The following is a 14,971-nucleotide window of genomic DNA, read 5'->3' on the forward strand; positions in this document are numbered from 1 at the left end:
AATGAAGTTTTCAAAATATAATTTTTTTATTGAACTTTGAACTATATATATTAGTACTGTATATAGTAATTGTCGCTAGAGCTAGCGCCGAATATCTAGAATCTGATATATTCATATCTTATGACTTATCACACAAATCTATCTATTGCTGTCGAAGAATAATTACTCTGATCTTAACACAAAAAATACAAATTTTATTAAATAATATGGGGATATTACTGCCGGTTACATATTTGTGTTAATTAACAGAAACAATAACTTAGAAATACAACTTCAACAATGAAGGGGATTAAACGGGTTTCGTGTCTATGGGTGGGTCTTCAAATTCGTTAGGAAATTTGTTTCAAGTGAAATTAACAATGTGACTCAAGGAAGAGCTACGCTGTCTTCGATGACTTCTTGAACTTGCAAATATTATTGGCGTGTTGCTTAACAGCTGGAGGAATTCGAAGTGCGATATCTGGCATAGCACACAGAAAGGATATCTCAAAGATAGCCGGATGACTGGAAAAGATATGATCCAGCATGCTGATGAACCAGAACATTAAATCGCTTATATAATGCGCGTCGCTCTGGGCAAAGAAGGCGCCAGCATTATTGCCATGCTGATGTGAATCGACAATGAATGCGATCGAGGTACGCAGGTCGATGCTCACCATGACGGTGCGGCAATCAGCGACGATGGCAGCAAACAGCTGGGACGGCGTATTCCCGCCGTCGACCTGCTTGAAGGCATCCAAAGTAGTGGTAAAGATGCGTGACAACTCAACGCCGACAATCATTGGACTAAGCGGATCGGAGCCCACCTGGGTGAAGAACCATTCCTCGAGGAGAAAGTTGATCTTGTGATGAGAGCGTATAGCTGCCATAGCATCCGGTATATTAATATTGAGATTAGCCGAAATTTCATCATGATAGACAATATTGCCCTCATTGATCGAATCGCCAATGAGATCCCAGGCCTTTTCCGGTAGCTCCTTCACGTTCTGGCTGAGACTTGGCATCTTGGACACCTTATCGGCTAATATTAAAGAGATCAGCGTGCAAGAATTTGTTCCGCTCTTACGATAGTCCCCAAAGCGGGATTGGCAAAAGTCCTCGGGGAACCACCAGATGTTCACATTTCCAATTTCCTCATATTGGGCCATCTTCAAGGAGCTAAGTAAATGCTGCAACCTTTTCAGGATTTTTTTTATTTTTTTTATGCTTGCTTTTTGTTATGCCAACTCAATATATATGTAGTCGGTCAGAAAAATTATATAAAATACTTATATACTCAAGTTATATAAATTTTTGTTTTTCGGGAAGTACGACCAATGCGGTGTACCGTTCTCTCCTTTGGACTGCAGATTTTCGTCACTTTTTCACACGAATTTAAGAGATTTTATTTTGCTTACTGATAAAACAGAATGAAAAAATGGTTATATTTAGAGAGATCTGTCGAAACATATACGAAATTTAATTTTGAAGACAAGGGAAGAAGGGATTCTAACAAACAAGTAACATACTGTAATTTAACAAAATACTATATACATACTCCGTTCGAAATTTGAAAGCTAGCCAATGCTGCGACTCTATTCACCAGTGCTCCTTAGATTCAAATTGCCATTTTAAAACTCTGTACTCATTGTAAATATCAAATCAGGGTATAATGGTGTTAAATATATGTAACGGGCAGGAGAAGGCGTGAACTCCATAATGGGACAGATATACATATATATATATATATATATGCTTGATCAGTTGGGTGGACTTAGCCCAGCCTGCCTGTCTGGCTGTCCGTGCATATGTATGAACGCATCGGCCTCAGTATAAGAGATAGAGACCGTGTATGTCACTTGCAGAGCAAGTTTGTTTTTAAAAACGATAACGATAACATTGTTTTCATGTTATCGATAAAAACTTACCGACAATCAGTTTCGAAATTATATCTTCAATATCTTTAAAACTAGAGTACCTAAATTATAACTATATGTCATGTGTGTATTTAAATTTATGTTACATTTTGGATAACGGCCCCAAAAATAAAGACTTCTTTAAGTATTCACATATAAATACACTTTTATTCAGTTCGCTTTGTAATTTTTTTTATTTATCACTAGAGTTAAAGTATGATCACAATCAGAGATGTTGAATTACATTAGGAACTTATACGCAGAAGGCTTCTCAGTCTCAGTTGTCTATCGATCGCGAAACTCTAATGAGCTTCATGTTAGCTATAATTAAAATGCCCTAAATAATATAATCTAAAACCTATAATCGAAATATAATTTAGTCTTTAGTGCAATCACAAGCATACATGCATGCAGATCCTACGTAACACTCGAATTTTAGCGGACTCTAATACCTAATGTCTTGCCCTTAATCTCTAAGCCCTAAATTAAGATTTTTTTTTTGTTTAACAAACTAAATGCCAAAAGACAATATTTAAGCTAATATATATATAACTAAAACTAAACTACTTGAAAATTGGGAAAGCTATTGGCCTTCATCCGGAATGAATTTCAACTTGTTGTGCATATCCTCTTCTGTCATTAGAGGATGTCCCAGGACCAGAACCTTGGCACGTACAGTCTTGCAGCCAGATATTTTGACATCGGTTGTATTGACCATGTCTTCGATATGACGCTCATCCATTTTGAGGTCCAACAGTCGCTGCTCGTGCCGCACGCAGGCCTCCAGATCTTTGGGCCCAAACATGCGATAGACTATCATTGCTGTGGTCTCCACCTGCTTCAACATCTTCAGCTGCTCACTGTAGATCTCCTCGGGTAGCATGCTATTCACATTGAATACATAAATGATGGTCAGATACTTCTTGTCAGAGTCGTTGGTGCCGTTGGCCACTTTGGAGTTCGACTGCACCATGCCATTTATTGATGCCATGTACTCCAGATCACACATGGCCATGTTGTCAATAATGATTAAGTTTCGACCGCAATGCGCCAGATTGCCCAAAATTTTCCCAACGGCCTTGTAGCGCGCGTCGATATCAATCAACTCATAGTCGTTCCATGCAATGGTCTGAACATTCTCTGGCCACGGATATTTCTCCAATAGTTTGCGCATTGTCAGGGTCTTGCCCACACCTGAGGTGCCGACTAGCGCAATGGATTGGAAACTTTGGTTGGCCAGAGCATGTTCGAGTTGCTTCAACGCTATCTCCTGATTGATGACTGCGCCTTGGATGTGCTCAAACATGTCCTGCAATGGCATCGTGCGGTCACAGTAGTTAAGCTTGTTGTGCACGGTGGCCTGGTATTGAGTAGTGTAACGCTGCATGAACTTCGTGAAGACATCTGCATTTTGATAATATGTCATAAAGCTGCTGAAGCCTATGACCAGGAGCATGGGCATCAGCGAGTAGATGAAATATGACCACAACTTCTGTTTAAAATCCATGCGACGATTTAAGGAGTCACTCTTATCGGCCAAAAACAGGCGACGCATGCGGCGTCGATTCCATTGCCGATGCAAATTGCTGCACAAGTTGAAGTGCAAATAAGACGTGCTCAATTGCGTTGTGCGGCGCTTAAAGAGTGAGCGATATCTGGGCCTTGGGACCCTAATTTCAATTGTGTCTTTGGTTGGTTTTTTATCTGTATCCGCGACCCCCATTATATTTTTGGTACTGAATTTGGAAAAAAGTTGTTTAAAGAGCAAAAGCCGAGTAGTAAAAAAAAAAAAATTATCGAAAAATCGATGTATAGCCCTACACAAAACAAATGGGTTTAAATGAATATGACTATAAATTAGTTAGTTACTTGAATTTCAAACAAATGTGACACTATGTTGGCACGCCTACTATGCGCTTTAATAATCTTTTGCGACTTTTAATAATAATCGAAACGTTTGTTATTCGCGCCAATACTTCTGCACAGTTTTTTGCCCGATACTCGTGCGTGCTTGGAAATGTTTTCATCGATTACTTAATGGTCGATACCACTTCCAATCGGTGGAACTCGTGTGTGGTTATCGTGCTTGTTTACAAATTGTTTATGGCTATGAATTAATTAAGCAGTATGGAGACGTAAGTAAGATATTTTACGATCTAGTTAATTATATTAATCCGTGCCAATATTAATAGGGTAAATGCCACTTACTCGTATATCACAAATTTTGAGGTGATGCAAATATTACAACATATAAAGGGCACCAAAAAGAAATGGGGCATGCACAATCTCGCAACGGTTACTTACGAGGCTCTACAGTACCTCGAAGAATCGCCTTGTAAAACACAAACACGTGAATCCATTAAAGGCTATCTGTGTGACTTGGCCACCTATAGGTTGATGCCACATGAGCAGCTTCAAATGGTTAATGATCCTCCCACCAGTGCCCTGCATACACAACTGGTAAACACATCTATGCTCTTATGATAAATTTTTAAATATTAAATGATTTGCACTTATCTTCTTGCAGCTTATTGACGATAATAAAGTCCCACTCACTGACGAGGAGAACGAGGCTATTATCCAGCTAACGCATAAGCACTTCTCGAATACTACCACGGAACCGGTACAAGCCAACCAACAAGCACCGACATAAAAAACTATATATACTAGAGATTAAATCATTTTTTATTTGAAGTAATATGCGTATAAAATAAGCACACTTCTTAAGCAGGACAATAATTGCTATTGGCAGCTATATTTTCGATTAACGCTTCAGATCGCCAAGATCCTCAATAACATCCTCATCAATCTCAGCCCATTTTTCGGGGATAACATCAAACAAATCATCTTTAACATCGCCCTGAATGACAATTTCATCATCTCCAGTCACTGACGATCCGCAAGCGAATTTCGTACCAAAAAACTTGGCAGCCACTTTCAGATCGATATCTGCAAATGGGTGAGACATTTTATAAAGTCTTTTCATGCACAATTACAAGCGTAACACTGCCTACCAAAGGTACTTAATCCGGTAACCACTGTCACCGACTTCTTTTTGCCGCGGGCAGCACGGGAGACACAAATGCGTTTGGGGACATCTTCCTTCTTTTTAACGCGCAGCAGACCCTTGCCGCCCCGTTTTTGACGCTTCTTGTCATCGTCTGTGCCATCAGCAGCTGCCTGCTCTTCCTCAATTTTAAGGCGCTCGAAATCATCGGGCAGATTGCGCTCCAACCATTCCTTACATTTGTCGTATTCGGGATAGTATTCGCAGTACTGCAAAACCATTTCCTTAATAAACAGATACACTTTTCGAAAATGGGCTTCACTTACCTCTATTGGCATGGAGCAGTGTCCGCAATATTTCATTACTATGGGATACGTAACATTTTCACGCGGACCGAGCTTAAGTCGGTCAGCGGCATTTGTGGTTTCATTCGTCATTTCCCAACTTTATTTACTGCTAAATTGTGCAAATTTACTTGCAGAGGTAATTTTACAAAGAAACGACGAAGGCACGAGTATCGGAACAATCGCTGTCCGATAAAAACAAATGCCGGCAATCGGATTCAGCGCTTAAAGCAATTGTCAGTTGTCACTTATGATACGGCCTTGCCGGATAGCTAAAAGTACTTTACTTTTTCATAAAATTTGAAAATTATATTAATAAATTTAAATATTATGTTAATAATATAAAAAAGATTGAAATATGCATCGAAATTTTCCCAAATGTTCCAACTGAATCTTTGTTTTGTTGTAACGTATAATATTGGCAGCTTCTTTGTGCTCATAAAGATTCTTGGAGACGGTCGCTCGCCGCCGTTAAAATTGAATAATCAAGTTTTAAATAAATTTTGAAATTTGTTTCAAGAGGTTATTTTTAATGTTTAAATGTACGATGAAAACAAATCGCATAGTAAAATTTAGTCGTAAATCAATACAAGTAATTCATAGATCACTTTGATGGAACTGGTTCACTTCGGAATTTTTGAGAGATCAGTGAATCTTTTTTTATGGGAGTGAACCGATCATCAACTCCGTCACAATTTAATGGTTGGCTAGAAGCACCGAATTGTATCGCAGACGCAATGTCGACATGAAATATGAAATTTGTTATGTTATCCATAACAATACCAGTATGGCTAGAATTTATTTTTATATCTGCCAGACTCACATCAAATCTTTGTAAATGCTGAATTTTGTGACGTGCTGCGCAGAGAGAGCAAAATCAAGCGAGAGTAAAATATCTGCGCATATACATATTTATATATATGTACATATATATGTATATGGGATTGCCTCTGGCTGGTTAGCTTACAATCGCGAATGGAAACATATTGTGTGGAAATAGGTTTGCTAGATTGTCAAAAATCTGTAAAGTGCGATGAGCGTGGCAGGTGCAATCAATAACAATGCACTCTCACGCAAATGAAGGTGTCAGCCCCGGCAGCACCGAAGGCAAAATACGCTGCATTTTCTTAAGCGAATTCCATGCAACGGCTGGCTGCAAAATTAGCTGTCAGGTACGCCACCAACAATAACAATAACAAATAATAGAAAAAATAAAATAAATAATTGGAACAACATGTTCTTGTTAAAAGGTGCCAGAGAATTACATTTCCAAAGAGGTATTCGATGCCATCAACGTTTACATTATACCCAAACAGCATCTGCAGCGCTGCATCCTGACAGTGAATGCGATGGAGGTGAAAATCGTTGGCTACCCAGTGGGCATACAGGACCAGCAGAAATATGCACGTAATGCATTCCTCTTCAATCTATGCTTCGTTTGCGATTCGCGTGCTCGGTCCGTGCAATATGAGCCCGTTGTTAAAAAACTATCTGAGTACTTGATTATGATGGAGGAGGAATCGTGCTTTTTATCACGCGAAGACGACAAACTGCGCCTGCAAAAAATCTTTGAGACGGTCCTCCGGGATCTGAATGAGCGCAAAGTGGCGACCATCGTTGAGGGAGATAATACAATATATTTAAAGATTGTGATGCATAAGCCAGATCCGCCGCCAGTCAAGGATCACATGGTGCCCCTACTGCTAGCCAATCTCCGAGATACTCCACTCGAAAACTGGGACCTAACCACACAGCAGGTAGTGTGATATATCTAAAAATCTAAAAAGATTCAGATTTATTCCACAAGTCTGCTTGTAGATATTGCCGTATATCAATGGCATCAATCACGTGGCTCGCATAGCTGCTGAGGCGGATGTGGAAACGGATTTGGTCAAATCGTGCATACAGAATTTGGTCTATTATGGAGTCGTGCAATTGTTGCCCATATTGAAGTATAGCAATGTCTATATGACGCAGAATCTGAAGAAACTCATACAGAGCACAGCATTGAGTAATGCCTGTCGCAAATACGTGGCACTCCAACCCGATAAACTTCTGCCCAGCGTTCAGAAAATCTTCCAGTTCTATGCGTCCATGACGCACGGCGTTACGCTTCGTGCCATTTGCCAGCGCCTCTGTCCGCAGGATAACAATATTGATGAACGCAAGATGGTTATCTTTGGATTGCAGCATAAGTTTATACGCTGCATACAGAAGTATCCGGTTTTTACCGGATCGGTGCCATCGGGCCGCCAAAAGATGTACACGGGTCTGATAAGTTTCGATGAGATTTGCTGCAAGACTGGCCTCTCGCCGTTCACCATCGAGAAGGATATTGAAAAGGATACGAATGTGACTGTGATTTGGAAGTAGTTCAATGCCTCTCGTCTTTACATATATGTATGTTTCAATTGTAAATTGTCTGAACCGTTTTTATGTGTAGTTTATATTATGATAATTATGTTTCCATTCTATACACAATGTTTGTTAAATCTTGAGGAGAAACAGAATAAGAGCTACAGCTAGCTGCATAGTGCTGAATATTAAATAAATAAGCCGAATTGTTAATAATATTAATTATTAGGGATACTATTTGTACAAAACAAAAACAAAATTGCATAGATCACGCACAAAAGCATATCCCTTCTCTTTCACACCCCGAAAATGTTATCTAGAATTACTAATTTTTAAAAATCTATTATACATGTACAATTACAAATTATTAAACATTCATACAAATAAATGACAATATACATATTATATTATTAACCTTTAAGAAACTTGCTAATATTTGTAGACTTTTTTGCTTGGCCCAATGTGATCAACATACTCTCCATTAATGCTGCGTATAAACAGTTCTCCAATCAGCTGTTCGGCTTGGCATTGTGACGTCACAGCGTGAATAAGTGCGACACTAAACACACACGCAGTTCTGCTTATGTGTGCATATGCGTGCGCGAGTGCGAGTGGGAGCGCAGTAGAGCGGATAGAACTAGAGAAACCGGCAATAATCAGAGAAATGCTAAAATAGCCACAATCTCTGGCACTGGCCACGTTTTGAAATGTTTTGGCGTTATTAAAACATTTTTCTTGCTGGCATTGGGACAAACCTAATAATTATACAGAAAAATATATGTGTATGCATGTGTGTGTGCGTGTCTGTGTGCATGAGTGAGACACTTTATTCGCCGCTTTGGCAAAATTCTGGCATTGTTATTCGCATTTGCAGCAGCAACGGCGACGACTCATCATAAACAATGTCCGAAGATGCGAAGAGTAAGTAGTTTATAGATGTGATTTATATGATGTATATATATAACTGTTTATATAAAACTGTTTATTATTCCAGGTCCACGCACCCGAAACATTATCGAAAATCAGCTCTTTCGCCGGCAGCGCAGTTTGAAGCTCGAGGCGCTGCAGAGACAGCGCTCGCAACATGGCACCATCGACGTCATCGACGACGACGAAGAAGCGGAGACATTTGGCAAGGTTAGTCTGCGTGCAATAATAAATTATTATATGTATGTGCATACATACATATGTATGTACATATATGCTATGAGTACAGGTATTTCGTATCTATTGCAGACGTACATAGTTATCATATTCACGGAGAAGGCCAAACTGCGCCACTGCCAGGATGTGGAGAAGATCATTCAGGAGTTTGATATACAAACCACACTGGAAATTGTCAGGTAAACCTCTATTAGGATTAGCATTTACCATTATCATATTTTTCATTGTTGACCATATTTTAGCAAAACCGAAAAGTATTTGTATCTGTCGGCCAGCTTGGATACGCTGCTCCGTCTGGCCGATGCCGCCGAGCTGGAGAAGATGACAACAACGGGCAGCATGCAAAAGTTCAACTATGGTTGTGTCTCCGATTTTCTGCTGCCGGGCATGACGCAGGAGCAAATATTGCAATACTGCGAGACACCTGTGCTGATTAAGGATGTGGTGGAGCCGGCTATACGATCCTACATACAGAAAGGCTACATCGAGGACATGTTTCCATTGCATGATATTGTATGTACCGATCAATTGGAATGGGAGTATTCCCTCTACATCTATTCATCGAAAGTATCACAACTATCATTCACTTTCCACTTTGTCTTCCAGCTCTATTTGGATCGCTTCCATCTCAACCTGAAACGCACAACGTTGCCCATCGAGGAGATACGCAACTACTTTGGCTCCAGCATTGGCCTGTACTTTGCCTTCATTGAGTTCTATACGAAGGCCCTGATCTTTCCGTCTGTGTTTGGCATACTGCAATCCCTCATGAATCTCAATCTTTCGCTCGTGTGCAGCTTCTATGTGGTTTGGACAACGGTGAGTGATCAAATCTGGATTTCCCGTTGAATCTCATTTTCATCTCCTCGTTTTAGATATTTCTGGAACTGTGGAAGCGTCGATGTGCTGGTCTATCCTATCGCTGGGGCACCATTGAGATGAGCAGCTTGGATAAGCCGCGCGCTGGTTACCACGGCCAACTGAAGCCGGATCCGATAACGGGCAAGATGACTCTGCACTATCCGATGCGCTATACGTACCTGCAAATGTATTGCATTTCGTATCCGGTGGTGCTGGGCTGTGTGGTGGCTGCCGCCTGGTTTGCTCTGTATCAGTTTCAAATAGAGGCCGAGGTGCTAGCCGATTTCGGGGCGGACTCCTGGCTGCTCTATATACCCGTCATTGTGCAGTCCATGCTGATAGCGATCTTCTCGTGGGCATACGAAAAACTTGCCACATTCCTGACTAATTTGGAAAATCATCGCACCAGGTCGCAGTACGAGCGGCATCGGGTCAATAAGCTGATGCTCTTCGAGATTGTCAACAACTTCTTCTCCCAGTTTTATATTGCGTTCGTGTTGCAGGATCTCAAGCAGCTCAAGTACCAGCTGATGATGCAGTTGCTCATCTTCCAATTGGTGTGCATAGCACAGGAGATTGGCATACCACTGATGGCGGTGCTGCGACAGAAGTATGCCAAGTATCGCCACAAAGAGATCGAGCCAGAGAAGCTGCGCGGCATCAGCAACAAGCCGCGTTACGAGCAAGCATTCTACGAATCCGGCCTCGATGAGTACCATTCCACCTACGAGGACTATCTGCAGGTCTGCATACAGTTCGGCTACGTGGTGCTCTTTGCGGCCGTGGCGCCCTTTGCCGCCATCGGTGCGCTGATCAACAACGTGTTCGCCGTCCACATCGACATGTTCAAGCTGTGCAACATCTTCAAGCGTCCGTTCGCGCGTCGTGCCAAGAACATTGGCGCCTGGCAGCTGGCCTTCGAGCTGCTCTCTGTGATGTCGCTGCTGAGCAACTGCGGCCTGCTCTTTCTCCAGCCGAATGTCAAGTAAATTTATAGCTGACTCTCTCTCTCTCGGTCTCTCTCACTCTCTCACTTTATATATTTATATGTTTGCTCTCTTTGTCAGACAATTCTTCGCCCATTGGCTGCCCTCCATACCGGATCTGTCCTTTGTCATCTTCGAGCATCTGCTGCTGGGCCTCAAGTTTCTCATACACAAGGTGATTCACGAGCGTCCGCGCTGGGTGCGCATTGGATTGCTGAAGGCTGACTATGAGACCAGCCAGGCGCTGAAGCAGCTTAAGTACGAACTGAAGCTAATATTAATATAAATATTGTTAATATTGACTTTGTTTATCCATTTAGGAAATTCAAAGCGGCCAATAAAATGGCTTAGACGGTGCTAACGGCCATCATTCTGGCCAATATATGTATAAACGCGAACCAGTCCATTTACATACAAATTTACATATACTTAAATGCTTTTATTGTAAATCTCTCAACTAATGGTGCCTTAAATACGAGTTTGCGCTCATATTTATCTATATTTAAATACATTTAACGTACCTAATTGCATAAATGCATATATAAACTGTAATTGCATGATAAATGCGAATTTCTTGGACATCTTTATAGGAGAGATCAGTCAGCGAAAAGTCTTAGTATATATAAAAACATCTATATATGTATATAAGTATATGTCTTAGCTCTAGATTAAGTCGTTGCATAGTTGAGCTCGTCTGGGCTGAATAAACTGTTCAGTGATAAAAAGAGAAAGAGAAGGAGAGAAAACAAATTAGTTAATGATGGTTGAAGTTAGGTATAAATTAATATTTTTAAATTAGGCTTTATGTATTGCAATTGGATGTTCAAAATCGAGTTGAAATCAAACAACTTTTTAAAAATTTGCAACACTTTCCACGCTGATAAAGAGAGAGAGAGAGAGAGAGAGAGAGAGAGAGAGAGATAGTAAAAGTCAGATGTAAAATATATGTACATATTATACATAGTTTATATATCAGTTAGTGCAGCATCTTTAACTATCTTTTAAGTTCATGTCGGATTTATAAAAGCATAATCAAGCATACCTTAAAGCCCATCACTCTTAGCTAGCTCTGCGAAAGTACTTGAAGGAGAGATAGGCGTCGATAGCATGTAGGAGTCCCGCAGCATAGCCCATGTACTGCATAGAAGAATACAATAGATAATATATATATATATATATATATGTATATTGAAATTGAGCTATGGCCAATACTTACATAGGCGGCAGTCATGGCCGGATATGCCCAGAAGCCGGGACGTACTAGAAATTGCGGATGCAGCCAGACAACGCAGGCGAAGCCCATGTAGCTGGCTGAGCTGAAGTACATGCAGCTGGCCAGGCCATGGAACAGTGTTTCCTGCGAATGCCAAAGTCTATAGACTACACATAGTTAGATATACAAGAATGTGGCTACTCACAAAGAGGGACTGGCGTATGAGGCCATAGGACTTGTCCGAGAAACAATAGCAGAGCAGCAGTATGCCCGTGGTGGTGAAACAGTGGCCCGTTGTGGCCAAGAAGCTGGTCAGCGCCTGCCCAATGGAATCGGCATATGGCACGCCGTAGCGTATCAGCAGTCCCTCGCACAGCGTGGCCAGGCCGAGCTGCATCAGCTTGAGCAGGCCGCCCGGCGAGAGCACAAAGCCAAAGTTGATGCAGGTACAAATGCGACAGCAGCAGACCCGGATGCCCAGCGGCTGATTCATGCGCCGTACGCCAAGGGAAGCCATCGATGCTGCACGCCGATTCGTAAGATACTAACCTACGCATTGTGCCTGCTGCAGCACAGATGCACAAAGCCGCAGAGGCACAGACGCTGCGGATGCAACGCGTCTATAAATAGCGCTGCCTGCCCCCCAGCGATGGCTGCGGCAACAGCTGCACAGTGGTTCGGCTCTGTCTTCACATGATCGAAAATTCTCTATTTATTTATGTTTACTCAATGTTCTATTTATAAATCGTATTTTACTACCATTTTTGTCTTTCCTTCCTTTTTTAACTTCTCTCTCAATTCCAATCCTTTTCTCAGTCCCTGAGTGTTTCTTTTTTCTCTCTCTATGGCTCTCTCGCTTTTTGTCTGTCTCTTTCCCCTCTCTCCGTCTTTGTTTTAATTAGTCCCTTTCCCTCTCTGTCTGTCTGTTTGTCAATCCCTCTTTTTTCCTCTCCCTTCTCTTCCAGTTTCTATATCTTTTTAGTCTCTTAGTTTTTTATCGCCTCTCTTTCTCAGTCCGTTAGATTCGCTAGCTCTTTTGTTCTTTCCCAAACCCTCTGTGTCTTGGTTTTTCTCTTCCTCGCTCTCACTATGTGTTTTTTCACTTTCTCTTTCTCTTTATTTTTTTCTATCTCTCTCTCTCTCTCTCTCTGTATGTTCCTCTTCCTGTGTCCTGTCCTGTGCATCCCTATCTCTTCTTTCTCTATATTTCTTTTAGTTTCTCTATATTTCTCAGTTTCCATATTTCTCTCACACCTCTCTATCTCTCTCCCTCTCCCTCTCTCTCTCTCTCTCGCCCTCGGCTTGCCTGCCACAGTAAGCCAAGCGCTAGCAATCAACAGCCTAATCTGACAGATGAAAACGATTTCAGATTACATCATACAAGGCATACGATAAATAGATCGAACTAAATTAACATTTCGACCTTTTACGAAAATCTAAATTTCTGTTTTGCCAACGCCCAACATTCAAAGTCATGTGCATGCCATACCTGGGTAAACTGTTCGGCGGCGATAGACGCCGGCGGAACCATGGAAGTGAGAGCCTGGCACCAACACCACAGCAATCGAGCGCAACCATCCAGACGAGTGCGGTCACCAATATCGGCACCGGGAATAAGGAATCTGTGTCGCGAGTGAAGCCCGTGGCCAATACAGCGGCCCAGCGATCGCGATCCGCGGTCGCCCTGAAGCGTGAGGCATCCAAGGCCGCGGCAGCCAATGCAAGCGTCAGTCAAGCAGCCCCAGATTCGGCTGCTGCACCTGCTGCGGCTGGAAGCGCACCAAAGCCAACCTCTTGGTGGGAATACTTCGGAATGAATAGGAACAAAAAGGGTAGCATCGATTCGCTGTAGTTGGGACCAGTTGGCGTGCAGTTTACTTCGTTATGTTCAACGCTCAGGCTTCGGATTCCGGATTCGAGTTTGAACTTCCATACTGACACTATTTGGACAACGGCTGAGATAATGAGAAAAGGACACAGCCCGAAAACCCATCAAATGCGCCCAACAACTTGACTTTACTTCATGCATGTTGGGGATAACTAGGAAAGCTCTGGTATTTACCTTCTGAACTGCTTTGGTTTCAAATTGATTACAGCTGCATAATGAATTCATTTAATTAAGCAGCAAAGCTCATCATATAATAATAAAAAATAGCATACTTTTTGGAGTTTGTAAAAGAGTTGTTTTGCGGGAGAGGGCGGCAAAGAAAGTGTTGATAATTTATCAGATAATTTACCAGCAGTAGCACAGCCAGTGCGTGTAATAACTTTTCGGTGGCAGTGTATTTGAATATGCATACGTTATATTATTCAAATACAACGTATTTGGCAAAAGTTGTTTGGAAAATTACAATCGAGGCCAAGTAGCAGCTTATCAACTTCTGCAGTCGCAAACAAATCAATTTAAAATGTTTCTCGCTCTGTGTGTTAGCGCGCATGCATAGAATCGGTCGAATTTCAATAACGGCACTTACGGCACTTTGTGTTCCTTTCCTGTTTAGCGAGCTTTCAAGTCGTGCTTGGCGTGCGATAGAAAGGGAGAGACGGAGCCAAAAGCGAAGATTTATCGAGACACGCAAACAATGCAAAAACAAATACAGCTACACACAGACACACATACATATAGAGGCATGCATACACACATACATATATGTATGTATGTCGATGTTGTCGTCGCCGCTGGCGTCGTAGCACAGCGATTAGTGTAATTTATCAGGCGCAACGGCAATTTGTATTTAGTGGGAGTGGGCAAATGTTTAGCAGCTTGGCTGGCGCTGGACGTGCGGAGGGGTGAGGGGTGTGAGCTGTGGGCAGAGGTAAGCTGTTTGACGGTAAAATTAACTTGGCTGTTATCAAAATCAATTATTATTGTCGCCGATGCAACTGCTGCTGCCTGCTGCTACTGCGCTGGCGTCACAATAGCTTCCCGTTGACGTCAACGTCAGCTAACTGTAGCCTAACGAAGCATCTGTGATGTGTCAGAATGTTGTAACAGTTGTTGCATACTCACGCACACACACACGCACACACACACACGTGCGCATACACACAGATTAGCATGTGCACGCTTTCTTAGTTACACAGTTTGGTGGACTTGCACAGTTATCTAGTGATGGCATTTGACGAATTGCCAATTCTGTCACGAT

At 41.8% G+C, this 14,971-nt stretch overlaps 8 protein-coding genes across 10 annotated transcripts; 4 read left to right on the forward strand and 4 right to left on the reverse strand.

Annotated features, from left to right (window-relative positions):
• Positions 1-173: 173 nt before the first annotated feature.
• LOC6583767 lies at positions 174-1,542 on the reverse strand. Of its 2 annotated transcripts, XM_032731986.2 has the most exons (2): positions 1,067-1,155; positions 174-1,013 (listed from the first exon to the last, which is right to left on the reverse strand). In XM_032731986.2, exon 2 carries the CDS (start codon positions 1,002-1,004, stop codon positions 378-380), a length of 627 nt encoding a protein of 208 aa, XP_032587877.1. In that variant the 5' UTR covers positions 1,005-1,013; positions 1,067-1,155; the 3' UTR covers positions 174-377. The 2 variants fall into 2 exon arrangements, with proteins under 2 accessions (XP_032587877.1, XP_002009432.1); XM_002009396.4 differs by having other exon boundaries at positions 174-1,542.
• Positions 1,543-2,478: 936 nt separating this feature from the next.
• On the reverse strand, positions 2,479-3,450 carry LOC6583768. Its single transcript, XM_002009397.1, has one exon. The coding sequence runs from the start codon at positions 3,448-3,450 to the stop codon at positions 2,479-2,481; it is 972 nt and encodes a 323-aa protein (XP_002009433.1).
• A 474-nt stretch (positions 3,451-3,924) lies between these two features.
• LOC6583769 (DNA-directed RNA polymerase III subunit RPC9) lies at positions 3,925-4,589 on the forward strand. Its single transcript, XM_002009398.4, has 3 exons — positions 3,925-4,030; positions 4,088-4,355; positions 4,423-4,589. The coding sequence occupies exons 1-3, from the start codon at positions 4,023-4,025 to the stop codon at positions 4,546-4,548; spliced, it is 402 nt and encodes a 133-aa protein (XP_002009434.1). The 5' UTR covers positions 3,925-4,022; the 3' UTR covers positions 4,549-4,589.
• Positions 4,560-5,518, reverse strand: LOC6583770 (density-regulated protein homolog). Its single transcript, XM_002009399.4, has 3 exons — positions 5,229-5,518; positions 4,910-5,171; positions 4,560-4,844 (listed from the first exon to the last, which is right to left on the reverse strand). The coding sequence occupies exons 1-3, from the start codon at positions 5,337-5,339 to the stop codon at positions 4,660-4,662; spliced, it is 558 nt and encodes a 185-aa protein (XP_002009435.1). The 5' UTR covers positions 5,340-5,518; the 3' UTR covers positions 4,560-4,659.
• A 394-nt stretch (positions 5,519-5,912) lies between these two features.
• LOC6583771 (GATOR complex protein NPRL2) lies at positions 5,913-7,995 on the forward strand. The gene is made up of 3 exons (XM_002009400.4): positions 5,913-6,418; positions 6,497-7,003; positions 7,065-7,995. The coding sequence occupies exons 1-3, from the start codon at positions 6,308-6,310 to the stop codon at positions 7,617-7,619; spliced, it is 1,173 nt and encodes a 390-aa protein (XP_002009436.1). The 5' UTR covers positions 5,913-6,307; the 3' UTR covers positions 7,620-7,995.
• Positions 7,996-8,176: 181 nt separating this feature from the next.
• Positions 8,177-11,150, forward strand: LOC6583772 (anoctamin-8). Its single transcript, XM_002009401.4, has 8 exons — positions 8,177-8,522; positions 8,596-8,738; positions 8,838-8,944; positions 9,008-9,278; positions 9,372-9,584; positions 9,641-10,611; positions 10,694-10,870; positions 10,933-11,150. Exons 1-8 carry the CDS (start codon positions 8,504-8,506, stop codon positions 10,961-10,963), a joined length of 1,932 nt encoding a protein of 643 aa, XP_002009437.1. The 5' UTR covers positions 8,177-8,503; the 3' UTR covers positions 10,964-11,150.
• On the reverse strand, positions 11,019-13,113 carry LOC6583773 (protein singles bar). Of its 2 annotated transcripts, none has more exons than XM_015161390.3 (4): positions 12,031-13,113; positions 11,829-11,969; positions 11,655-11,749; positions 11,019-11,320 (listed from the first exon to the last, which is right to left on the reverse strand). In XM_015161390.3, exons 1-3 carry the CDS (start codon positions 12,340-12,342, stop codon positions 11,672-11,674), a joined length of 531 nt encoding a protein of 176 aa, XP_015016876.1. In that variant the 5' UTR covers positions 12,343-13,113; the 3' UTR covers positions 11,019-11,320; positions 11,655-11,671. The 2 variants fall into 2 exon arrangements, with proteins under 2 accessions (XP_015016876.1, XP_002009438.1); XM_002009402.4 differs by having other exon boundaries at positions 11,019-11,489.
• A 186-nt stretch (positions 13,114-13,299) lies between these two features.
• Positions 13,300-14,003, forward strand: LOC6583774. Its single transcript, XM_002009403.4, has one exon. It carries the CDS (start codon positions 13,300-13,302, stop codon positions 13,675-13,677), a length of 378 nt encoding a protein of 125 aa, XP_002009439.1. The 3' UTR covers positions 13,678-14,003.
• Positions 14,004-14,971: the final 968 nt, after the last annotated feature.

The sequence above is a fragment of the Drosophila mojavensis genome, unplaced genomic scaffold, assembly GCF_018153725.1.
Source record: "Drosophila mojavensis isolate 15081-1352.22 unplaced genomic scaffold, ASM1815372v1 contig_136, whole genome shotgun sequence".
Classification (NCBI taxonomy): domain Eukaryota; kingdom Metazoa; phylum Arthropoda; class Insecta; order Diptera; family Drosophilidae; genus Drosophila; species Drosophila mojavensis.

What these genes read in the sequence shown, in the direction of transcription:
- LOC6583770 (XM_002009399.4), bottom strand. Translation starts at nt 5,339, where the DNA reads ATGACGAATGAAACCACAAATGCCGCTGACCGACTTAAGCTCGGTCCG. An exon ending in ACTGCTCCATGCCAATAGAG is followed by an intron (nt 5,172 to 5,228) that starts GTAAGTGAAGCC and finishes ATGGTTTTGCAG; the next exon opens with TACTGCGAATACTATCCCGA. An exon ending in TACCGGATTAAGTACCTTTG is followed by an intron (nt 4,845 to 4,909) that starts GTAGGCAGTGTT and finishes ACCCATTTGCAG; the next exon opens with ATATCGATCTGAAAGTGGCT.
- LOC6583768 (XM_002009397.1), bottom strand. Translation starts at nt 3,450, where the DNA reads ATGCGTCGCCTGTTTTTGGCCGATAAGAGTGACTCCTTAAATCGTCGC.
- LOC6583774 (XM_002009403.4), top strand. Translation starts at nt 13,300, where the DNA reads ATGTGCATGCCATACCTGGGTAAACTGTTCGGCGGCGATAGACGCCGG.
- LOC6583772 (XM_002009401.4), top strand. An exon ending in AAGCGGAGACATTTGGCAAG is followed by an intron (nt 8,739 to 8,837) that starts GTTAGTCTGCGT and finishes TATCTATTGCAG; the next exon opens with ACGTACATAGTTATCATATT. An exon ending in CAGGCGCTGAAGCAGCTTAA is followed by an intron (nt 10,871 to 10,932) that starts GTACGAACTGAA and finishes TTATCCATTTAG; the next exon opens with GAAATTCAAAGCGGCCAATA.
- LOC6583769 (XM_002009398.4), top strand. An exon ending in GTGCCCTGCATACACAACTG is followed by an intron (nt 4,356 to 4,422) that starts GTAAACACATCT and finishes ATCTTCTTGCAG; the next exon opens with CTTATTGACGATAATAAAGT.
- LOC6583767 (XM_002009396.4), bottom strand. Translation starts at nt 1,148, where the DNA reads ATGGCCCAATATGAGGAAATTGGAAATGTGAACATCTGGTGGTTCCCC.
- LOC6583773 (XM_015161390.3), bottom strand. Translation starts at nt 12,342, where the DNA reads ATGGCTTCCCTTGGCGTACGGCGCATGAATCAGCCGCTGGGCATCCGG. An exon ending in TCATACGCCAGTCCCTCTTT is followed by an intron (nt 11,970 to 12,030) that starts GTGAGTAGCCAC and finishes TGGCATTCGCAG; the next exon opens with GAAACACTGTTCCATGGCCT. An exon ending in CGGCCATGACTGCCGCCTAT is followed by an intron (nt 11,750 to 11,828) that starts GTAAGTATTGGC and finishes TCTTCTATGCAG; the next exon opens with TACATGGGCTATGCTGCGGG.
- LOC6583771 (XM_002009400.4), top strand. Translation starts at nt 6,308, where the DNA reads ATGCACTCTCACGCAAATGAAGGTGTCAGCCCCGGCAGCACCGAAGGC. An exon ending in GCTGCAAAATTAGCTGTCAG is followed by an intron (nt 6,419 to 6,496) that starts GTACGCCACCAA and finishes TCTTGTTAAAAG; the next exon opens with GTGCCAGAGAATTACATTTC. An exon ending in GGGACCTAACCACACAGCAG is followed by an intron (nt 7,004 to 7,064) that starts GTAGTGTGATAT and finishes GTCTGCTTGTAG; the next exon opens with ATATTGCCGTATATCAATGG.